This window comes from Alnus glutinosa, chromosome 5 (genome assembly GCF_958979055.1).
Source record: "Alnus glutinosa chromosome 5, dhAlnGlut1.1, whole genome shotgun sequence".
Classification (NCBI taxonomy): Eukaryota; Viridiplantae; Streptophyta; class Magnoliopsida; order Fagales; family Betulaceae; genus Alnus; species Alnus glutinosa.
In genome coordinates, this window is record NC_084890.1 from 32,018,190 (window position 1) to 32,043,609 (window position 25,420).

Here is a 25,420-nt window from a genome sequence, read left to right on the forward strand (position 1 = left end):
ATGCTTTTTGGAGAGGGATTTCGTGCGATCTGTGAGGTGGTGGTTCATAATTCATATTGAGGGGGTGAGGGGTATTTATGGATTTCAATTGATTTGGGAAGGGGTTTCTGGGGTTTTAGGGGTCTGTGAGGACAGATGCTGTTTCTTGAGGAATGGAGAAGAAGAAAGAAGAAAGGCTGGGTGGCGTAGGCGAGCTTAAAGACTTAAGAGTGAATTGTGAAGAGTCGACGCACTGACGTTGTCCGGTTATTATATATATATATATATATAATAAAAACTGGAACCGGTTACCCAATTATTAACCGGTTTTTCAGGATGTAATAACCAGTAACCGTAACCGGGTACCCGGTTATCCGATTATCCGGTTGCGGTTATTTTTTGTTTTTCCGGTTAACGGTTATTAGAGGTTACCAGTTATTTCCGGCTAATAACCGTCCCGCTCGTACGCCTATAACCCTAGGTATAAAATTACGGTCTAATCTCTTACTTTACTCTGCTCTCAATACTCCTTGAAATTGTCTATCAAGATCTAAATTAGGCATCGGAGTGGGGTCGGCCGGTACCCTCGACAAATTGTTTGTTATTGTGCATATTTAAATGAATGCAAATCAAAAGGTAACACGTCATCATGCATACTGAAAACTATACCAACAAGTTTCATTCTAGATAAAAATTATATTCAATTACCTTGTAAATCGCACTATATCCCCCTTGCCCAAGCTTATTTGATTCAGAACCACGGTCTACTTGCAAGGATTCCAATTCTATTCTTGTACTTTCATTCGTAGCTTCACATGAGAAACAAGTAAAGGTACTCTAATTAATGAATGAACCAAGTTAATTAACTAAATATAAGAAGAGTTATATATTTTAAAATATATGCATACAACAGCAGTACAGGACTCTACAATTAATACTAGAGACTGAAATAAATTAACTTTTTAATGACACATATGTCTAGAAATGTAATAAATTAACTTACCTCCGTCATTATTCCTTAGCCTCTTCACACTTAAATAGACGCCCATGGAGATGCTTAATACCATGGAAGCTATTAGCACAAATATAATGTTGATGACGAATATTGAAGATCTCTTGCTATCGTCCGCTGCCAAAATTAACTATATTAATCCTGTCTCATTATAACAATCTGAGGGTTGAGTTTTGGAATCGGTACTGTTGCATCTGTTATGAAGAAATAACCTTAAAATTGCATAGATAACTTACAATGTTTAGCACAATAAAGACTAATACTGTACTACGTACATACATCCGATGTCAATCAGATTCTTACGACCACATAATTTGTTGTGTTATAATTATAAAGAAACGGGTACCTTCTCTCTTATTATCTGTATTTGTTGGTCTTCTAGATCTGGGTGACGCAGCAGTTGTAGGGTTATAGAACTGGTAGATCTCAAACCTGATATTACAGCTGGGTCTAATGACTCTCCCACCTTGCTTACCATCACAACAGAGTGGAATATTTTGAAAAGCCCCAGCTAAGCAATTGTTGCAATCTAGCTCAGACAAATCAGGTGTACACTGTACAAGTGCATATAATGTTTGGAACATCGGTGCGGTTGCGTTTCCTGCTGCAAACTTAAGATCAGGACCACCTGCGACAGCTTCACTTCTTAGGCTTTCCAACAAGGTCCTAAGAACTTGGTTGAATTGATTCACGTAATAGACCGATACGTTGCTCGGGTTCCACATATAGAAACTGGGAAAAGTTTCCATGACGCCGAGAAGGGAGCGATTTGAGTAGCGTAACATGCATTCGTCGTACCACCCAATTGCCTCCTTTTGGTTGGGACAGCGCTCCGTGAGAAGAGACGCAGCATTATTGAGACAACCACGGCAAACATTCACGTTAATATCCCCTCTACAAAGTCCAATTCCATATACTCGGTCGGAGTTTTGGCCATGAGATGAATGGTAGAACCCATGGTCAATTTCAGTGTTGGAGGAGAGGGAAAAGAGAAGGTCATTCAAGTTTGCCTGATAGGTACTATTAGAGGTGTAGTTGCCCTTTTCGAGTTCACAAAAATTATAGAGAAAGTCTGGACGCGCGACGGCTTGGGCAGTGAGAATGAAAATGGCAGATACGAAGAAAACTAGTCTTGAGGAAACCATTGCCTTTCTGTTCCGTAAACTGCCAGGGTTTAGGTTTAAGCCTTGAATGAAGACTCCGCTAGCTAGTCTTTTTATTTAGGTTTAAAAGTTTAATGAAGACTCTGTAAAATGCCATTGCCATTTCGAAGCGATCTATGACGTCCATAGGCCATGAACTTAAAGTTGAAACACTCAACCTCATCTTTTTCAATTGCTTGGTCAACAATAATTAATGGCAGGCGAACGCGTTTCTGACCGTGACCTATTATGTGATCAGGAAATCTGAGCACAATTAAAAGACTTTTGTTACAAGAAGAAAACAAGGAGTATTATAATATATATTATTGGATTTATTCTATGTTGCATATACATAATTCAATATTTCTACATAAATATGATTAAGAAATTCGGTAGAAAGTCTTTGTCAATGGACCACGGCGATCAAATCACCTTCAGGTATCAATTAGTATTTTATTTTTTTTGTCAATGTGCGTGGTAAAGGGGGTAATTGCTATGAACTAGCCAGAGTGTCAATTTGATACTCCAATGCATGAGAAACTTCCATGATTCCATCCGATGCAAAAGGAAAGATATCAACTAAAGAAATTTTATTATTTCAGTTCGATTATAAGTCTCGAATTTTATTTTTCCTTTTTTAAAAAAAAAAAAAAATTAAAATTAAAACACTACTTTTTAATCAAATTTGTTGGAGTTCAACCTATAGGAACTGGGATTAGTTTCCACGACGTCGAGAATGGAGCGATTTGATCGAGTAGCGTAACATACAGTAGTTGTACCATTCCAATTGCCTCCTTTTGCTGGGGACAGCGCTCCGTGAGAAGAGAAGCAGCGATATTGAGGCAACCACGGCAAACATCTGGGTTAACATCTCCTCTGTTAAAGTATTTTCAAAATTAATATGTATATATATTTATTTTGTGTTTTGGGAATGATTTAAAAGGAATGTGTTAAAGAGCATTAAATGAAGATAATTACACATGGGAAAAAGAGAAGAGTAATGATTCACTACCACCTAAATATACAACTTTTCACCACATTTTCTATGTGGCAAGGTGGTCCCCCACCTTAATTTATTTTTAAAAAATAAAAAAACTCAAAAAGTAGTGGGGGACCACCTTACCACATAGGCAAGGTGGTGAAAAGTTGTATATTTAGATGGTAGTGAATCATTACTCAAAAGAGAAACTGAAGTTGGCATTTATAAGGACCAACACACTTTAAGCATTTAAAGTAATGCTTGGGTGTATACTCTAACGTGTATACTCTAGTACGGTGCGAAGCACAAGACGCACACGCGCGTGTGGCAGTGGGCGGTAGGGCGCTTTGATGGCGCACTTGGCACCTTCGATTTTGGATGGTCCTGATCAATCGATCTAGTGGTTTAATCTAAACCATAGGATCCTTCATAGGTAAATCCAGTGGTTAGATTTACTGGACAATCAAATAAATAAACTGTAAGGTCAAATCATATTTGATCTAATGGTTGAGATCAATCAATAACGATCTAATGGTTATTATTAATCAATCATAAACAGTTATTTGATCTGATGGTCAGATTTAAGTGTCTGTTAAAACAGCAGTTTATAACTGTTGCTTAAGCAGTTATGGACGGTTGAATTAGCAGTTATTTCAATATTATACAGAAGTAACTGTTGTCCAGTTATCAAAAATAATTGTTGTACAGTGTTTAATAAAAGAAATTTTGTTATTTCTTTTATCTTCAATGCTTTTTCTGATACCTTCTGTATTTAAAATTAAAAAAGTCTCTGTCTATCTCTTGCTATAATAGAAAAATCTGAAAGTGTTCGGGTTTAATTTTTCGTTAGTGCAAAACGCAATTAAACAAACAGAGATTTATGGGCTCCATTGTATCCTGGAGAAATATTTGCTGTAACCTTTTTGCATACATTTCTGGTGGGGGCAAATAATTTCTCAAGGAAAGCGATGTTGTAATGCGTCTTAGGAGCATTTCATTTTTCTGTTTTCGTTTATCTTTTCTAACATCCTCTACAAAGCCCAATCACAAATACTTGGTTAGTGTTTTGGCCGTAAGCGGAATGGTAGAACCCATGGTCAATTTCAGTGTTGGAGGGGAGGAGGAAGAGGAGGTCATTCAAAGTTTGCCTCATAAGTGCTTCTCTTCATTCATTCTTTCTTTTTTTTTTAATTGATTGAGAAAATGGTTATAAGGGTGGATTCTTCCAATTTTTGATCCAAAAGAAATAAAAAGTAGACGATCTTATTAATGAAACAGGGGTGGGCTCCCAAACAGTAAACCCAAACCAAACTAAAATAGTGTTGAAATATTTACAAATAGTAAGAAATATAATGGATCAAACAAATTACCTGGTCCTTTCAAAGGGCCGTACAAGGCAGTTTCAAAAGTGAAAGGAAAATAGATTAGGGCAAGCACATCTATATCCTCACTTGAGACCTGCAACAACCACCAAAAAATGGTTGGAACAGTAAAAACATTGTTAGATTCCGAAAATAATACTGCAGTAAAGAGAGACACCAACACAATTTCAATTACAAACAATAACCCAAGCAACTAAAACAAAAAGCAGATAAAACAACAACACAACAGATCTGATTAAGGGAACGGACTAGGAGCCACTAGCACGTGAAGACCACGGGCCTCCACTGGAGTGTCTCTCTCCAGCATGAATCGCAAGGAACTGCCATGGACCACCAATTAAAAACCGAGGTGGAGGAAGGATAGAGGGTGATATGTGGCCACCACGTGTCGAAAAGGAAGACAATCTCATAGGTACTATTAGTGGTGTAGTTACCCTTTTCGAGTTTAAGAAAATAAATAAATAAAATAAAATAAAGGGAAGTCTGGCCGTGTGATGGCTTGGGCAGTGCTGAGAATGAAAATGGTAGATAGGAAGAAAACTAGTCTCTTTTTTTTTTTTTCTTTTTTCTTTTTTCTTTTTTGAAGAAAGGAAGAAAACTAGTCTTGAGGAAACCATTGCCTTGTGTTCCGTAAAATGCCAGGGTTTAGGTTTAAGCCTTGAATGAATTGAAGACCACGCTAGTCTTTTTTATATTTAGGTGAATAATTAGTCAATGGATCATGGCGCGTGAATGTAGAGTGTAGAAATGCGCGTTTGTCCTGCGTAGAAAGTAAAGAGGAATGCTTGGTATATCTCACTCACTCCTATCTTACCCTTGTTTACATGAACGAATAATATGAAAGATATCAAAGAGAGTATATATGGTGAGACCCTATTTTTTAACAATATTATTAATTCATGTAGACCAATAATATTCATCCACGTAAACGAGGATGGGAGTAGGACACCAAGCATTCCTCTTATAACATTTTGAAGTTTTTGAATAATCTTCAAAGGGTCAAACCAGGCAGCTATCATTATTGAAAGAAGAATATATAAAGGTATCGTCCATATATGCTTAATTACCTGCCCACCATCAAGGCGATCGCCGGTTATGTCTCAAAAGGCAATTTCTTGAAAATCGAAAAATAAAAGGGTTAAATACGCTTGACCTTACTCGGTTTTATTTTTTTTTATTTTTTTTTCCTTCTTGTGATTTATTTTGTATTCTAGATGGTATTTCGTTTATGTCTAAAAGTTGAGATGGTTTCAGCCACCCCCATTTTTAAAGCTTTTATTTTTTAAAAGTTTTTATTATTTTTAATTTTTAATTAAGCATATGACATGTGTCAAATTCTTAGAGCTAGGTGTTGAAGTGGACTTCCGTCAATTTTTGGATGGAAGTACTATCTTCGTCTTTAACCATAAACTAGGTACCATCTACGATACAAAATGAACCACATGGGTAAAAAATAAAGTCTTTAAACCTCATGGGCAAAAAAATATTTAACCCAAAATAAAAACCTAAACCAAAAATAAAATTATAAGAATAGATAAATGTTATTTTGTTTTCTTCTATATTCTTGCAGCATACTCAATTAATAGAGAAATATTATTTTGTATTCTTCTATATTTTTGCAGCATACTCAATTAATAGAGAAATGTTATTTTGAATTTTTTGGTATTTTTTCAACATTATCACAGTATATTCAACTAGCATAACATGCTCGGTCCACTCTCGACTTGAGATGGCCGGGGTTTTCTTCTGATTAAGGAAATTGGCTTCATCGTTTAAATATTCAGTGATGCGTCTAATTCAAGAAATTGCCTGAATTCTTGGTAATTCTGGGTTGGTGATGGTGAAAATAGTCTAATTTTTATCTGAATAAATTTTTTTTAAACAATTATAGAGAAGAAATATAGATAAACCATTGGACAAACATTTTGAAAAGTGGTTAGCTAAACTTAAAAAAGTGAGTTTTGTTCTCATTTTGCATAAAAATATAAATAAGCAATTGGAGATACTCTCACAATGGAGAATTATCAATTGCATCTTCGTTGAAGCACAAGAGTTTTTTTTTTTTTTTTTTTTAAAAAAAAAAAAAAAAAAAAAAAAAAAAAAAAGAGGAAGTAAATTATACCTTTTCACCTTAAATTATAGGATCATTAATAATTTCTTCTAAAATTTTAAATTTGAAGAATCAATTCCATATTTGAGGAATTAATTGCGTTAACCCCCACCTTTAATATTTTTCTAACTTTCGTCATATTTAATTTTAATTTCACATACGTATCATGTGATCTTATAAAAACTAAAGCATAACATATATATTGAGAAAATTTAATTATAGAGAATATTACAACCACGTAATATTATTAATGGTTGATTATTTATAATTAAATTTTATAGGGACGTACATTGCAACTGTGTTATATTTTAGGATTAAAAAATGAAATTTACAAAAAAATAAAATAAAATAAAATAAAACTGCTTTTGTTTCACAAATATATATATATATTTTGAACAGATAACATGAGTCACCATATATTACTGAAGAACGTCCGAAGATAATTACAAAGAATAAAGGTACAAAACCCCATACACCCTAAGCCAGAAAAATCTGACTTAAAACAGTTATCTAAACAACATACAAAAATTACATGAACAACGTCTGAGCCACTCTTTACGTTTAAGCACAATCTAAACAAATAAAAAGATGGCTAATCTAGCTACTATGCCAACAAATAGTCCAGTAACAATTGAGCATTACAAATGCAGATTGTGAACAGAAAAACAAACAAAAAACCCAAACAAAAACCAAACGAAAACGGCGTCGGGAAAAAGCTGTCACCGACACCAAGGCGTGTAAACATGCGCCTTCACCGGGGACCTCCCTTTGCAGCAGACGACCGCTGAAACCACCGATCTCCAACGATCTCCACCATAACGCGGCGCGTGTCATGAAGGACCTAGCCGAAGAACACAGATCTGGCTCTAAAGAAGACATCAAAAAAGCATAGCTAGAAAAACTCGCTAGAGACACCAAAAAAGCAGCTCCCCAACACAGACGTCCCGTGTATCCTCCTGCTAGGAAAACCAATAGAAAAAATCACAAGGAAAAACTAAAAAGGAAACTTCGTAGCCCTGAAAGGACTAGGAGAACATCAACCACAACTGGATCTAGCACGGGGGAACAAAACTCCTTATAAGGGATAGGAGGTAAACCGGCCAAAGCAAAAAAAAAAAAAAAAAAAAAAAAAAAAAAAAAAAAAAAAGGAAAAAGCATAAAAGAAATGAGAGAGGAGAGGAGAGAAGAGAAGAGACCCTTCTCTCCCCCCTCACTGGCTGCACGAAGAAGAAGGATACCAGAATAGAGAAGAGAATATATATATATATATATATATATATATATATATATATATATATATATATATATATATATATATATATATATATATATATATATATATATATATTGATAAAGCTTTATAGTTAATTAAAAAAAATACTATATACTATAATTCTATTCAACAATACTGACATAATCAATTACTCTCTAGTCACAGTTAACTAACATGCAGCAATTCGGCAATTTTTAGTATCTTCCAAATGCTAGAACATGTGTACAGTCTGCGCTCTGATTTTGGTTTGGGAACACTAATCAATATTCTTCTTTCATTTTTTTTTTTTTCTTGAGAGGAACGCTAATCAATATTCAGATTGCTGAAAGACCCCTGAGAGTTTTTTTTCGTAGAAAATTAATTATTTCCGTAACGAGAAAAGCCTACAAGATTTTCATATATAGTTATTATGTAAGCATGGACACATATTTATAAAAATTTTATTTTTCGAAATGTTAGTATTTTGATCGGCTTTTAACGTGAGAAAGTTAGGGCACGTTAGGTACGTATGCCGTATGCGAAATGATAATCTTATTAGGGAAAAAAAAAATTATAGAAAATTAAAAAATATGAAATAAAACAACATTAAAATAGTCATTTCCGGCCATATCCCATAACAAAATATTATTCTTTGAACTGACGAATAACTACTCCTCTGGCAGTGTTTTAGATAAGAAAAATGGATATTTTGACTCGTCTAATTATTACCACTCTAATTAAGATTTCGGTGTTTAGCGCGAGAAGATGGAAACGTATCCGTGGAGCACGGGGCGAGCAAAATAAATTACCTTTTAAACATCGTGGCTTGTCCTCTATAACTTCTGTCTCGATCAAACCGCGTGCATAACTTTTATCAGAATGCTGTTCAAAGCCATGATAAAAGTTTTATCAGAATTATGGGGTCATTAGAATCCGAATGACATCTGATCTTATGTATTAGTAGTCTTTGTTTAATTACTACAAACACTTTCAAGTTATTTATGCTACTAAGATTGTTTCTCCAGATCCTGAAGGAATTAATGCTAATTCCAAACTCAACCCTCAGAATCTTCTAATGAGAACAGATTTATGGTTTTTGCAGGGAGCGGGAGCAACACATCTAGCTAGGACTGTCATCATTATAGTTATGTCAACTGCTGCTTTTGTTGTACTACTAGTCATCTCCTTCTGTATATTCTTCAGAGCAAGGAGGAAGCCAAGAGAAAAACTTGAAAGTAAGTAAACGTTTAGGAATATCGCTGAGGAATTAACAAAAACGAGGAACATTAATCCGCCGCTATAACGATTACAACTTTTCCAACATTTATTAGCATATATATAACGTGATATAATTTGGGAAATACTTATATAAGACGATATTTAGCTACCCTCGAGTAAGGTTTCAATGAGAAAGTTCTGTCGAGAAGTGACTTAAATGGAAATTACTACATCAATAAGCACTACTATGCCATTCGGTATTTGGAAAAAAAATATATATATATATATATATATATATATGTATATATATATATATTATTTCAATCATTAATTAGTATTATAAAGCCCGTTGCTTTTTTGTGTATACATTTAAAATTGTGTTACTCTTAAATAATTATGAATCTAATTCATTTATTTGAATGTTGACTTGTTAATTCCTTATGTATTTGAAGCTGTTGATGAAATTAGAAGCATGGAATCCTTGCAATTTGACTTTGACACTATTAGAGTTGCTAGAGATAACTTCTCTGAAGAAAATAAGCTCGGCCAAGTTGGATTTGGTGCTGTTTACAAGGTGATTTCATATAATCTTATAGATAAGGGTAGCATCCATATATGTCAAAACATGTTAATTTTCAAATCCCTTAGTGGTTACATGCCCTTCATTATTATATGTTAACAAGGTAGGCTCTCTGATGGACAAGTTATATATAGCTGTAAAAAGACTATCAAAGAATTCTGGACAAGGAGATTTAGAATTTAAAAATGATGTTTTATTGGTGGCTAAACTTCAACATCGTAATCTAGTTAGGCTCCTTGGCTTCTGCTTGGAAGGAAGCGAAAGACTATTAATATATGAGTTTGTGCCAAATACCAGCTTTGATCACTTCCTTTTCAGTATGTTTAGACTTTTCTTTTTATCTTAGATTGTATTCATAATATATATATATATATATATATATATATGCAGATCCAATTTAGCATTTACATTTGGATTGGGAAAGGCGTTACAATATTATAGGAGGCATTGTTAGATGGATTCTTTATCTTCATGAAGATTCTCGACTTCATATTATCCATCGTGATCTTAAGGCTAGCAACATTCTTTTAGATGCAAAATTGAACTTGAAAATCTCAGATTTTGGCATGACAAGACTGTTTTTATTGGATCAAACTCAAGGTAATACAAGTAAAATTGTTTGAACTTAGTAAGTATTCTTTTGTATTTGGGGAGAGCTTATGTTTACTTTGTACCAAAGAAGCAACATCAAAGTTTCAACTAAGATTTAACTCGTTTCGAAAATCAAGGGAAACTAATTAACAATTTTGAAGATAAGTATGGAAAGCTCTATTACCATATCCAAATTAAACTCATATTATTGATGTTGACATGCAGTGGATATATGGCTCCAGAGTATACAATGCATGGACAATTCTCAGTAAAATTTGATGTCTTTAATTTTGGTGTATTAGTATTGGAAATAGTGAGTAGATAGAAAAACAATTGCTTCCAAAATGGAGAGAATGTAGAGGATCTTCTAAGCTACGTAATATAAGTATAATCATAAAAACCAACATACTAAAAGAACTTTTATGTCTAATATTGTGTTAATTTGTCCATCTAACTAAATCATATATTGCAGGCGTGGAAAAATTGGAGAGAAGGAACAACTTCAAATATTGTAGATCAAACATGGCTTGGCTCAACAACTGAAATTATGAGATGCATCCACATTGGGTTACTATATGTTCAAGAAAATGTAGCTGACAGACCAACCATGACTTCTATGGTTCTCATGCTTAATAGCTATTCTATCACTCTTCCAGTACCCTCACTGCCTGCATTTTTTATGTACAGTAGTAACATTGACTCAGAGATAACGTCCCTATGGGAGCAAAACACACAAGTTACAAAATCTAATAAAATATCAAAAAGCAACTCCATCAAAGCCTCAATAAATGAGGCTTCAATCACTGAGCTCTACCCGCGCTAGTGCTTTAGAAGCTACAATTAAGAATGTATATTTTGTAAAGTTAAACTGCTATGGTCTATGATTATGTCCTATATATATATAGTAGTATATTTAGTTCGTTGTTTCTGTTTGTATGCTGCTAGCTAGAACTGAATGTTTGGGTGGTCCAAAAAAAAAACGTGTTGATGGGGAGATGAAAATAAAAGAACAATATTGTCCTTAAATCCAATTGAAAAAAATTTCTGTCCCGTTGTGATTGTAGTAATTGCATGTAATTCAGTTTTGTTAAAATATTAATTAAATAATTAAATTTATTGTTTTATTATTTGTTTAAATTTATTAGATAATTAACTATTTAATATTGTATAAAACAAAGATTGTGCTCCCATTTCACTGCACCCTCTCTTCAACTGACTCCAGGTCTACCTCCTCCCCACTAGCCTTTGCCTCTCATGCTCGTGTATCTGAACGTTTTCTTTCTGTCTCTACGGGAAATGGAAAATCTTTCTCTGATTTTCTGGGGGGAGTTGCATGCATGGAAAGTGGAGTAGTTGGTGGATAAAAAGGAAAGTGGCTAACGTGACAAGAGCTTTCCTTCTTTCTTTTATTAATTTTTTCTCTTTTTTATTAATATTTTTTTTAATTTTTAATTTTATTTATCTTTGGATTAAGATTAAGGTCGCCAGTAGGATAAAAATCCCAATTGGGATTAGTATTATCTAATTGGGTTGAATGGTATTATCTAGTGGGATAATACTATTTATTCAAGAAGAATTTATTATTAGTCCCCAAATGATAGCTCAATCGGTTGGGGACCACGCCTCATGAAGCGGAGGTCACTAGTTCAAATCGTCTCTCCCCCCTCTTGTGTGGACATGTCAAAAAAAAAAAATTATTAGAAATGATGTGGATGAGATGTAAATGTGAACATCTATGTTTGTTTGATAGCAAAACTTACATATTACAATTGACTGCCAGCGCTGTAGAGAAATAAGATATCCAAATATTATGCACAATCAATTCTCAAGTAGTGCAATAAAATTACACTAGCCCAAATATTCACAACCAAAAGTAGAAGAAAGATCAAAACTAAATGAAAAAAATATACTTCTTATTTATGAAATATTACAGCAATAGAAACTTGAGTTGGACCACACTTGCACAAGATAAAAATAAAAAAAAAATAAAAAAAAATAAAAAAAAAATAAAAAAAAAAGATTTTGGTGAGATATGATGAAATGAGAGGCTTGGAAGCACGCCTAGAGTATATATAAGTGTTAGAAAAGGGTTCTAGAGTATTCTCACACTAACTAAGAAGATAATCATGACTTTTTATGTGACCAAGGAAGAACAACGAATTTATATATGAAATGATAATAATGTTCCATAGAAAGGTGTAAAGTAGTATTGAGAAATAAAGTCGGTTGAATAAGGGTAGTGATGGTTAGATGACCAAGATAGAAACTTAAGGTGGTAAGGTGAAAATGCTAAGAGAATAAGAGAAATGACATGTGTCATCCATCATGTACAAATGAGTCCACCTACATTTAAAATTACATAAGTTCCTTACTACATCACTCAAAAAAGAAGAAAATTAACAATTGTAGATTCTAAAACATACACTTTAAATTTAACAAGCGTGCTTTGCTTCAAGCCAGCCCTCGTATGATCATATCATCCAAATTTTGGTAGGAAAACCATTTATGACGTTTGATCTCTTCCTTCTACTAGGAGTAATACTAGAGACTATTTTATTTATCCTCATTTTATTTTCCTAAAGTTGACGTGACTTTTAAAATTACCATTGGATCAAAATTTCAATAGTAATCCCTCTCAAATCTAATGATAATTTTAAGAGTCATATCAATTTTGGAGGATAAAAAGATAATGCCTAACATTACTCATCTACTAGGCTCGCTGCGGGCGCAGCCTAATCTTCTTGATGGTTTCTTATGCAGCAACTGCAAAAGAAAGGAGAAATTTCTACTTCTCTAGGTGTTTTTTTTTTTAATTATTATTATTATTATTTATCGGAAGAGCAAAATTGAGAAACAAATAAAAGAAAAAGAGAGGGAAAAATTAAATAGAAAAGATACACTTACTCTTCTGAGCAAAGAGAGTATCACTGCTACTAACAATTTCTTTGGAGCTTTACCTTGTAATTCTCCTCTTTTTTCTTTGTTCTTTTTGTTCTTCCTTGTAATTTTGTTGCGCCTCCCACTTTCATTGTATTGCTCAGAAAACTATAAAAAAAAAAAGAGAAAAAGGAAGAAGAAAAAGTGAGCATCACTGCTATAGGTAGGGTGGAACCGTGGAACTTGCACCTTCTCTTTGATGATTTCCTCCTTAAGTTGCTTTCAAGTCAATTACTAACTAATTAAGTTGACAATTCATATTTTGTGCTTAATCGACATTTTTGTTGGGACCTTTCTGGGGCAAGGATAAACAACCATAACAGCTATCACACGGCTGGACCGAGATAGGCTTCCTTGGTGTGAGAATGATGTACCTGTAAAATAAAGAAATCGTAAAGAAATCGTCAAAGGGTCCTCGGCCGGAACAGAAGATGTCCGGGGCAAGGTGTAAGAGACCCTGGATTTTGTTTTTATTTTTTTAATATACATATCAATTTTAAAATCTACAGATTTGAAATCTAGACATTCAAAATCCAATACTTTGAAATCCAAAACCCAAACTTGCCAATGTAACTTGAGACTTTCCACGTACGGTGACAATTGACTAGCTGACATCAGCCGCCGGCCCGCCACAACCATTGGAGGCATTAATTAGTAACATTTGAATTTCCAAATCGAAGGACGGACACGTTTCCATATTGTCATTATAAGTGAGACAAACGGAAAAGTTATCTTCCCAAGTGTTAGAGGATAAAACCAAAACCTCAACCTCTTCCATGTGCTCCTCAAGACCAGCCACAAAATCAGCAACAGGACTCTACTTTTCATGCTGACCAGCCGGCCTGTGAAGAGTAGCATAGCAGCAACCTATAGCCTCTCTTCTCCTGGATTCCTGCTCCATGTCTTCCGGATCTGCTCCTCAAACTCAGCACTAGCCTTTTTCCTCTTTTGTAACACCTTTTGTTTCTTTAGTCTTCTGTGATTGTAACCTTGTACTGATATTCCTAAACTAGTGTCCATGTAACCTCTATAAATAACATATTAAAATCTGGTTTTGGTAAGTTAACCAAACCAGTTCTTCCATCAATTCTTTCATCGTATCAGAGCACTTTGGCTAACGCCCTGTTCTTGTTTCTCTTCTTCCTTTGGCTGTAGCACAGCCCGTGTGAGCTATGCTCACACAGCTCACACGGGCAGTGCCTTGAGGAAGCTCTACAAGAGTTTTCCTTACTCTTTACTCTCTTTGAGGCATTCTATCAAACACCTCTGTTACTGTTCTCCTGCTTATCCGTTGCTGTGCCTTGAGGAACCATCACCTGGTTCGGCCTCTCTACTCCCACGTGCTCCTCCTTCACCTCTGTTTCACCTCAAAAACAGAGCTTCATCTCAAGTTCTTTCCCCAAATAACCTCTCTTTCACCTTCTCTGCCCTCTCTTGAACCACTTTCTCCAAAATTCTCCCAAAATCTCTCCTCTTCCACTCAAAAAAAAAAAAAAAAAAAAAAAAAAAAAAAAAAAAAATTGCTTACTGGCAGAATCCCTGGCGCACTTTTTCAGCCTCTTCGTCGCCGTCTCCGTCGGTGCCAAAAACTCCGGCGGCCATGTCAACTCAGAGTGTTGCGCTTTCTCTTCTCCTTCTCTTTATTCTTTCATGGTATAAAGTACTCTTTATCTCTTTATTTTTCACATTGGTCTACCGTCTGTATCCTTGAAGATGCAGACTTTTTATTTTCTTTGTTTTGATCTACGTGTCTAGAAGATGCTAGAATTTTTCTTCATTTTTGTTTTGGTCCAGAAAGCATCAGAAGATGCTAGAAGTTTATAAAAAAAAATAAAAAAATAAAAAAAAAATAAAAAAAATAAAAAAAAATCAAGAAATTACTTGAGGTATCTAGTTGGCTCATTGTTGGCCCAAATTTCTTGCTTGAGGTAATGTTGAAAAACCCAAGCCCTTTTTAAGCCATTTGTTGGCTATTTTCTTTTGGCCTAATTTCTGACTTTGTGGTCATGTTCTAAGACCCAAGCTTATTTTTAAAAGCCATTTGACTGATTTGGCTGCTTTCTTTTAATTTCTTCTCCCTTTTAATTTGGCCTTGTGGTACTGTTAAATTGTTCAAGCCTTTCTTTTCTATTTCTGGCTTTATGGTACTGTTTCAAAACTCTTTCTTTTCTATTTCTGGCTTTATGGTACTGTTTCAAAACTCTAAGCCTTTCTTAATTTCCTTTGGGCTTTGTGGTAATGTTCAAAACAAAAAAAAAAACCCAAGCCCATTTTTAATTTCTTTTGGCCCATATTTGGCCAACCTTAGCCTTGTAGTACAGTTAAAATACTCAGGCTTTTCCTTTTAGCCCTTTAATGGCTCTTTTTGGTCCATAGTTGACCTTATGTTTGGCTTTTGAGGTATAGTTAAAGACCCGAGCCAAGTCAAAAAAAAAAAAAAAAAAAAAAAAAAATTCAAACTAATGGAAGCTTCTCCCATCAGTTTGCGCACGCGCGCGGGGGGGGGTGTGGGTGTTAGAGGATAAAACCAAAACCTCAACCTCTTCCATGTGCTCCTCAAGACCAGCCACAAAATCAGCAACAGGACTCTACTTTTCATGCTGACCAGCCGGCCTGTGAAGAGTAGCATAGCAGCAACCTACAGCCTCTCTTCTCCTGGATTCCTGCTCCATGTCTTCCGAATCTGCTCCTCAAACTCAGCACTAGCCTTTTTCCTCTTTTGTAACACCTTTTGTTTCTTTAGTTTTCTGTGATTGTAACCTTGTACTGATATTCCTAAACTAATGTCCATGTAACCTCTATAAATAACAGATTAAAATCTGGTTTTGGTAAGTTAACCAAACCAGTTCTTCCATCAATTCTTTCACTAATTAAGTTGAACAAGTAGTCCAAGGTTGCCTCCAAAATCAGTATTTTACTTCTTCTCTCATACATGAGAAGATTATTTAATTGTATAGATAATCTGCTATAATTAGCATATGTTCATATATGGACCAATTTTCTGTTGAAGCCTAGGAGGTATAATGTCTTTCTTCCAAAAAGCCTTCCTTTTTCTATTACTTGCAGACTGTGCGCTTATGACCATTAATTCCCAGCCAACCTACAATTACCACTATTGTCTAGACCAATCTAACGAAACCCCCAACACTTCTTTCCAATCAAACCTCACAGTCCTGTTGGGTTCTTTATCGTCTAAAGCTTCCCAAAGCTACAGCTTCTACAACGATACCTCTAATGGCATCTACGGCCTCTTCCTCTGCTGAGGTGATGTTAACATCAGTACCTGCCAAAGCTGTGTCAGCTATGCGAGTCAAGATATCACAAGTCGGTGTCCATCTAATAGAACTGCCACCATAGGGTTCGATGAATGCATGTTAAGGTACTCCAACAGTAATTTCTTTGGAGTGGAAGAGACATCGCCAGAGCTTCTTGCGTGGAATATTATCGGGAATACCACTTCACCTAATGAAGCTAATTTTGGAGCACTAGCTCTAATGAACGGACTAATAGAAGAAGCTTTAAGAACAGATATGTTGTTCAAGGCAGGTAACCGGCCTGTGGGTAGTGGGTCTGAGTTTAGATATGGGTTGGTGCAGTGTGCTAGAGATATCAGTGCCACTTCATGCAGCGATTGTTTAGGACAATTGATGAATGACGCCAATCAGTGTTGCCAACAGAAGCAAGGGTGGCACATTTTGGCCCCAAGTTGCAATATAAGATATTAGAACTACGTATTCTTTCAGCAACCACCTGTGCCGCCATCGCCCCAACATCTGCCTGCTGCACCACAGCCACTGCCCAATAATGGTAAGACTAATTCAATTTTTCCGGCCCCTACATAATTTGGACTAATAAATATGAGGATGTAGGCCCAACTTTTAGATCAGTGCTTGTTTGTATAGAAGAAATAATTATCTTAATATTTTTTGATCATAAAGGTACTAGTATTAGACAATCAAACTTTTTATTCTTCAAATGACCGTCGTAGAACTAAGAAAATCAGTTGACAAGGGCTGATTGGTGTAAGAGATTGAAATCAGTAAAGGCATTTCTATTTATACGTAAATCAGTTACAACTTACAAGAGATTGAAATGATTACGAGTTGTATTCTATACAAACACTACATATGAAAGCTATACATTTGAACTTGAATGTTTTGCATCCTTATCATGAATGATATCTTGAGCTTTTGAATTCATCTTGATCTTATCAGTAGTAGGAGTTGCTGAAGTGGATATATCTCTAACTATTGGAAAAATAAACAGATGATAGATGATATAAAGTCAACTAAGAATAATGGCAGTCTTCGGAACTGATGGGAGTAATTGGGACAAAAAAAGCTAAGTAAACATTCACTGAAGCTGGCAAACATGAATGACCCCTTATGTTTGATTTAGAACTTGCATTTATCAGGAAAATTTAGTGGTATCCCCCATTCACTGCTTCGAACCTTCATGGAATACTGAATCCATCATCTCTACTGAGTGATAAAAATGACCCCTGCAAAAAGGGGTGCTTATGCATTTGTATATTTGTTTCAAGATATTGTAAGCACACTTACACTTGTATTGTATGATGAGACAGGAGGAAACAATACAATAAACAATACAACAAAGATCGTAATCATTACCGTATCATTAATTGCAGTAGTAGTTGCGGCCCTCTTGGGTTTCTGTTATTATTCATCCTTTGGCAGGAGGAAAAGAAAAGAAGGTAGATTACATGCTACTCGAGGGGAAACCAGCCAACTAATTCTATTTGATTTGTACTTCTAGACTGCCACTAATTCTAAATCTAATTAATTTGTTACTGATCAGAAGGGCAAATTAGCCAAGAAATTATGTTAGGAAGATCGGAAGGTTCACAGTCACTACACTTCATGCAGGGAAGTATCCATACCAGGGATCAAGACAACAGTGGAGAATTGCATTACTTCAATTTAAGTACCATGCAGGCTGCTACAAATAATTTTTCTGATGAAAATAAGCTTGGAGAAGGTGGTTTCGGCCCAGTTTACAAGGTTAAAAGACTGACTAGTTTTCTGTACACATGCATTTTTGGAAATTATTGTATAAATTTCATTTGAAAATAATAAATAGCAATAGTTGAGGATCAATGGCATCTAACACAACAATGAACTACAAGTGGATCGTAATGTTGTGACAGATAGTAATGTATGTCTACCATTACCATGAGACGAATTTTCTTTGGTTGAGAAAGTTTAAAATGCTTCCAGGGAAAGCTGGTTGATGGAAAGGAAATAGCAGTTAAAAGGCTTTCAATGAGATCTAAACAAGGTCTAGAAGAATTCAAAAATGAAGTGTTGTTAATTGTCAAACTTCAACCCAGACATCTAGTGAGGCTCTTGGGATGCTGCTTGGAAGGAGGTGAAAAGCTTCTAGTCTATGAGTACATGGCCAACACTAGTCTTGATGCCTTCCTGTTTGGTTTGCTCACTCTCTCTCTCTTCCCCAATACCAAGGAACAATTCTCCTATCTGAAAGAACTATTTGCCTTCCTGTTATTACAATGCAGATCCAAAAAAAAGTGGATTACTAGATTGGGTTAAGCGCACAAATTAACATTCTCAATGGGATCGCTAGGGGCCTTCTATATCTACATGAAGACTCTCGGCTCAAAATCATCCATAGAGATATCAAAACAAGCAATGTATTGTTAGATGATGAGATGAACCCAAAGATATCAGATTTCGGCACTGCTAGGATTTTCGATGGCAATCAAATAGAAGCAAACACTAACAAAGTCGTGGGTACATAGTAAGTCATTCCTCTTGTGTACATGTTTTCAGGGGTGGGGTGGTTCATCCCTTTTGCACTTCTTTGTTTTGCAAATCCTGTTTGAATGTCACATTTGCTCTTAATTATAGTATATTACATCTAGAACAGTTGACTGATTGAAGCCATAATTCATAATATTTTCTCCAATAGTGGATACATGGCGCCTGAGTATGCAATGGAGGGGCTATTTTTAGTAAAGTCCGATGTTTACAACTTTGGAGTTTTAATGCTAGAAATTATAAGTGGGAAAAAGAACATGGGCATCTATCATCCAGAGCATGCAGAAAGCCTTCTCCCACATGTAAATCTCTCTTTTCTTTTTTTCATCTGTATCTTGAGTTCAGATATGAAGTTTTTTATTTACTATACTGATGTAGAACAACCCAAGGAGGATCCTCGAAGAATTCATTGTGTCATCTCGGACATTGTCCGAGATGGGGATTCTGGAGCGCCTCGGAGCATTCCTTGTAGTATCTCGGACATTGTCCGAGATGGGGGATTCTGGAGCACCTTGGCAGGTTGATAATGTTGTCTCAGTATAGAGCTAAGACCCAGCTCGATGAATCCCAGCTGAATACTTTTGCTGATGAATCAGACGAAGACCGGGATTTCTGGAGAGAAACAGCCACATGGATTTCCTGGAAGATTCCATTGCTGATTTCATGGAGATTTTGTTGACTCTCCATATTTTATTTTTAAATGGCCACGTCTTTCTTTTCCTTAAATCAAAGGATTACCTCATCCATCAAATCTCCTTCATTAATGAAGATTTGATGATATCTTTTAATATTATTTAATTCTTTTATAAGCTTTTAGGGTTTTGCTATAAAGGAGGAGACAATGTAAGAACGGATTATTATTGATTATCATTGAATGAAAGTTTGATTTTCCTCTTCAACTTGGAAGTTAAACATTGTGCTTGAGAACACAGCTTCTCTTCACTTTTATCCGCCTGCGCTACGTCAATTGGTATCAAAGCCTTAACTACCCTGGTCTGATGGCAAGAGACGGAAACGACAGCAACCACTCTGACGGCGAAGAACGTGGAGTGCAGGCCCTTGGGCAGCCATAGACACCCGTGATCAGCAACTTCTCCGCATGGAACGCACACTTGAAGCGTTACAGCAAGCAGTTGCCGGACTGGGAGTTGACGGCAACAGGAACCATGAACCCCCCCTGAATCACGTCTACGAAGAGGCTCGTGGCCATCCCGGCGGAAAACGTGACCCTGGACCTCGACGAAGGCATCAACCCTTCGCAGAGTCATCTAGTGAGGAAGAAGACCACCTCTGGGAAGGAGAAGGCGATAGAAGAAGGCCGGAAAATGCCCACAGTTTCCGGGTAAAAATTGACCTCCCAAATTTTAACGGTCATCTCCACGTCGAGAACTTCCTTGATTGGATTCTTGAGGTAGAGAATTTCTTTGACTACATGCAGACTCCAGAGACACAACAAGTGAAATTGGTGGAGTACAAGTTGCGTGGAGGGGCATCCGCCTGGTGGGAACAAATGCAGAGCAACTGGAGAAGGCAAGGGAAACAACCGGTTCGGACATGGTTAAAAATGAAGAAGTTGATGAAGGCTCAGTTCTTACCCCCAGACTATGAGCAAATGTTATACCAGCAATTCTAGAATTGCCAACAGGGAACTCAGACAATTACGGATTATACTGAGGAATTCTATTGGTTGGATTCTCGGAACAATCTATCCGAGACAGAGGGACAACAAGTAGCTCGGTATATTGGTGGGTTGCGCATGGCCATTCAAGATCAAGTCTCATTACATAAGGTATGGACTTTGTCCGAGGCTGTGAACCTAGCTATGAAGATTGAGTCGCAGATGGCACGAAACTCGGGTCTGTCACAAGCTTTTAGACAGACTAAGAAAAATGGAGAATCGATGGTTGTACCGAACCCTCTACAAAGTTCCCAGCCCTGAAGGTTTCAAAGTGAGAGCAATAACACCCAGGCAGCTAAAGGAGCGTCCTTTCCCCCTCGGGAAAAGGAAGTTGGCGGCAGTAGTAACAACCCGTACGCCAAGCCTATTTTCAGTAAATGTTTCAGGTGTGGTCAACCAGGTCACCGATCCAATGAATGCTCGAGCCGACGTCAGGTAAATATGTTGGAATCGGCGGAAGGAGTCTTACCAGAGGATTCGGTAGAGACCGAGGAGGACGAACTCGGTGAATATGAAGGAGGAGAATTCACCGAAGGTGACAATGGAGAGTTCGTCAATTGCATAGTCCAGAAAGTGTTGTTAGCTCCGAAACTTAAAGAACCAACGCAGCGGCACAACATCTTCAAAACCCAATGTACTATCAATCAGAAGGTATACAATCTGATTATAGATAGTGGGAGCTGCGAGAATATTGTCTCTCGGAAATTAGTTGACACGTTGCAACTAAAAACTGAGAAGCACCCAAGTCCCTAAAGATCAGTTGGATCAAGAAAGGAACCGAGACGAGAGTCACGGACACTTGCCGAGTGTCTTTCTCAATCGGGCAGTCGTACCGAGACGAGGTTAAGTGCGATATTGTAGACTTGGATGTCTGCCATGTCTTGTTGGGACGACCGTGGCAGTACAATGTAGACGCCACGTATAAGGGTCTGGACAATGTATACCTCTTTTGGTGGCACGGGAAGAAGATTATATTAGTACCAGCTGGGACTAATAACACACCTCAACGTTGTACTACGACAAGCAAATCGTCTTTCCTTACCCTGGGAGAAACAGAGTTTATGCAAGAATTGAAAACTGCCGAAACAATCTTAACTATGGTAGTTAAGGGTGTCAAGTCGAAGTCAAAGCAGATATTCCTAAGTTAATTCAGCCGACGTTGGATGAGTATGGGGATCTCGTGCCAGCTGAATTACAGACCGAGTTACCTCCCATGAGGGACATTCAACATCAGATTAACTTAGTGCCAGGAGCAAGTCTTTCTAACCTCCCCCACTATCGGATGAGTCCCTAGGAACATAAGATCCTCCGAGAGCAAGTAGAGGGTCTGATCCGAAAGGGTATGATCAAGGAGAGCTTGAGTCCTTGCGATGTGCCAGTGTTACTGATTCCAAATAAGGATGAGAGCTGGAGGATATGTATTGACAGCCGAGCTATCAACAAAATCATGGTGAAGTATCGATTCCCCATTCCCAGGCTACATGATATGCTCGATATGTTAGCAGGGGCAAAGGTCTTTTCAAAACTTGACCTACGTAATGATATCACCAAATTCAGATCCAACCCGGGGATGAATGGAAAACATCATTCAAGACAAAGGAGGGTCTGTATGAATGGCTGGTGATGCCATTTGGGCTCTCGAATGCACCGAGCACATTCATACAAGTGATGAACCAAGTGCTGAAGCCTTTCATCGGTAAATTTGTTGTAGTTTATTTCGATGATATTCTGATTTATAGTCAAAATAACGAGGAGCATCTGGTGTAGGTCCATGAAGTTTTGAATGTGCTGAGGGACAACAAGTTATACCTTAATCGGAAGAAATGCATTTTCCTCACGGACAAGTTGCTCTTCCTCAGATTTATTGTAGGTGCCGAGGGCATACAAGTAGATGAGGAGAAGGTCCAAGTCATTCGAGAATGGCCGACGTCCACTACAGTCGGACAAGTCCGAAGCTTCCATGGCTTGGGAAGTTTTTACTAAAGATTTATTCGGCATTTTTGCAGCTTGGTAGCTCCAATTATAGAGTGCTTGAAGAAAGGGCAATTTCGATGGGGAGACGAGCAGGAGGCCAGTTTTGCCAAGATCAAAGAGCGACTCTCGACAACACCGGTCCTAGCTTTGCCCGACTTTGAGAAGTTATTTGAAGTCGACTGTGATGCGTCCATTGTAGGGATTGGAGCAGTTTTGTCCTAGGAAGGTCGGCCAATAGAGTTCTTCAGTGAAAAGTTGAATGAAGCTCGACGGAAGTGGATGACCTATGAGCTTGAGTTTTACACAGTGATCCGAGCCCTAAAACATTGGGAACACTATCTGATTCATCGAGAATTTGTTCAATACAGTGATCACCAAGCTCTGAAGTTCGTCAACACGCAGAACACTTTGAATCGGATGCATGCCCGGTGGATTGCTTTCATGCAGAAGTTTACTTTGTGTTGAAGCACAAGTCGGGAAAACAGAACAGGGTGGTAGACGCCTTGAGTCGACATTTAGCTTTACTCGTGACATTATAGTCCGAGATAATAATCCTAGAGACTTACGAGCTCTATATGCCGAGGATGAGGATTTCAAGGAAGATTGGGAGAAGTGCATGACGATGCAGCCAAATGTCGACTACCACATCCAGGAGGGATATCTGTTCTGAGGAAATCAACTTTGTATTCCTCGAACCTCGCTACGTGAACATATCATGAAGGAATTGCATGGCGGAGGACTCGGTGGTCATGTGGGCCAGGAGAAAACCATTTCATTGGTCTCGGATCGGTATTATTGGCCAACACTTCAGCGAGATGCTGGCAAATTTGTGCAAAAGTGCCTTGTGTGTCAGACCGAAAAGGAAAGTACGCATAATACCGGGCTATACACTCATTTGCCAGTGCCCGAGACCATTTGGGAAGATCTAAGCATGGATTTCGTGCTCGGACTTCCGAGGACCCAACGAGGTATGGATTCTATTTTTGTAGTCGTTGATCAGTTCTCCAAAATGGCACACTTCATTCCCTATAGGAAAACCTCGGACGCCACCCACGTAGCCCATCTCTTCTTCTGAGAAGTGGTTCGGTTACATGGAGTACCAAAATCCATCACCTCGGACTAAGATGTCAAATTCCTTAGCTACTTCTGGAAGACTTTGTGGCGGCGGTTCGACACCTCCCTCAACTATAGCAGTACTTGCCATCCACAAACAGACGGGAAAACCGAGGTGACCAACTGTACTCTCTGGAATATGCTTAGATGTGCCTCCCGAGACAAACCGAAGTAGTGGGAGATCAACATTCCTCAAGTGGAATTCGCCTTCAACTGTATGAGCAACCAATCTACAGGCAAGTCACCCTTTGAGGTTGTCTACACCAAACCTCTAAAGCATGCTCTTGACTTAGTTTCCCTTCCAAAGCTTCCGGGGTTGAATGTTGCAGCCGAGCATATGGCTGACCGAGTGCAGCAAAGCCATGAAGAAGTACGTCTAAATCTAGAGTAGGCGAATGGCAAGTACAAAGATGTCGCCGATTCAAAGCGGAGAGCAAAGATTTTCCGCAAAGGTGACTTGGTTATGGCGCATCTGCGTAAAAAGTGCTTTTCGGCCGAAACCGATGGCAAATTGAAGAGCATAAAGTATGGGCCGTTTCGGATTAAGAGGAGGATAAACGATAATGCTTATGTGGTGGAACTTCCCGAAGACATGGCCATTTCCAACACTTTCAATGTGGCTGACCTATTTGCCTACCATCCTGACGAACCAATGTACGCTGACTCCAACTCGAGGACGAGTTTTTCTGAAGAAGGGGAGACTGATGTAGAACAACCCAAGGAGGATCCTCGGAGTATTCATTGTGTCATCTCAGACATTGTCCGAGATGGGGATTCTAGAGCGCCTCAGAGCATTCCTTGTAGCATCTCAGACATTGTCCGAGATGAGGGATTCTGGAGCACCTCGGCAGGTTGATAATGTCGTCTCAGTATAGAGCTGAGACCCAGCTCGATGAATCCCAACTGAATACTTTTGCTGATGAATCAGACGAAGACTGGGATTTCTAGAGAGAAACAGCCATACGAATTTCCTGGGATTTCCTGGAAGATTCCATTGCTGATTTCATGGAGATTTTGTTGACTCTCCATGTTTTATTTTTAAATGGCCACGTCTTTCTTTTCCTTAAATCAAGGGATTACCTCGTCCATCAAATCTCCTTCATTAATGAAGATTTGATGATATCTTTTAATATTATTTAATTCTTTTATAAGCTTTTAGGATTTTGCTATAAAGGAGGAGACAATGTAAGAACGGATTATTATTGATTATCATTGAATGAAAGTTTGATTTTCCTCTTCAACTTGCGAGTTGAACATTGTGCTTGAGAACACAGCTTCTCTTCACTTTTATCCTCCTGCGCTACGTCATAAATAATTTGAGATAATTAAAAACAACATAAAACAGGCATGGCGAGTATGGAATGAAAGCAAAGGCTGGAGTTGATAGATCAAACCTTAGTGGACACTGGTCCTGGAAGTGAGGCTCTGAGATTGATCCATATCGCATTGTTGTGTGTTCAGGAAGATCCCAATGAAAGACCTACAATGTCATTGGTCGTCCTCATGCTTGGAAGCAGCTCGATAAACCTTCCTCGGCCATTAGCACCTCCATTCTCCTTAGCTAGATCTATCTTCTTTGATTAACCTTCAACAAATGGGGCCATGATAGTATTTTCTGCATATGATCAATCTTCAACAAGTGCTTCTACCTAGTCAAGAGATTAACTGGAGTATG

General features: G+C 37.5%; 1 protein-coding gene and 1 pseudogene across 1 annotated transcript; one reads left to right on the forward strand and one right to left on the reverse strand.

The window, feature by feature from the left end:
- Window positions 1-626: 626 nt before the first annotated feature.
- LOC133869268 (cysteine-rich repeat secretory protein 38-like) lies at window positions 627-2,136 on the reverse strand. The gene is made up of 4 exons (XM_062306224.1): window positions 1,338-2,136; window positions 983-1,051; window positions 688-788; window positions 627-635 (listed from the first exon to the last, which is right to left on the reverse strand). Exons 1-4 carry the CDS (start codon window positions 2,134-2,136, stop codon window positions 627-629), a joined length of 978 nt encoding a protein of 325 aa, XP_062162208.1.
- A 2,057-nt stretch (window positions 2,137-4,193) lies between these two features.
- Window positions 4,194-25,329, forward strand: LOC133869269 (cysteine-rich receptor-like protein kinase 10; annotated as a pseudogene).
- Window positions 25,330-25,420: the final 91 nt, after the last annotated feature.

What these genes read in the sequence shown, in the direction of transcription:
- LOC133869268 (XM_062306224.1), bottom strand. Translation starts at nt 2,136, where the DNA reads ATGGTTTCCTCAAGACTAGTTTTCTTCGTATCTGCCATTTTCATTCTC. An exon ending in TACAGATAATAAGAGAGAAG is followed by an intron (nt 1,052 to 1,337) that starts GTACCCGTTTCT and finishes TTGTGCTAATAG; the next exon opens with CTTCCATGGTATTAAGCATC. An exon ending in GCTAAGGAATAATGACGGAG is followed by an intron (nt 789 to 982) that starts GTAAGTTAATTT and finishes TCTCATGTGAAG; the next exon opens with CTACGAATGAAAGTACAAGA.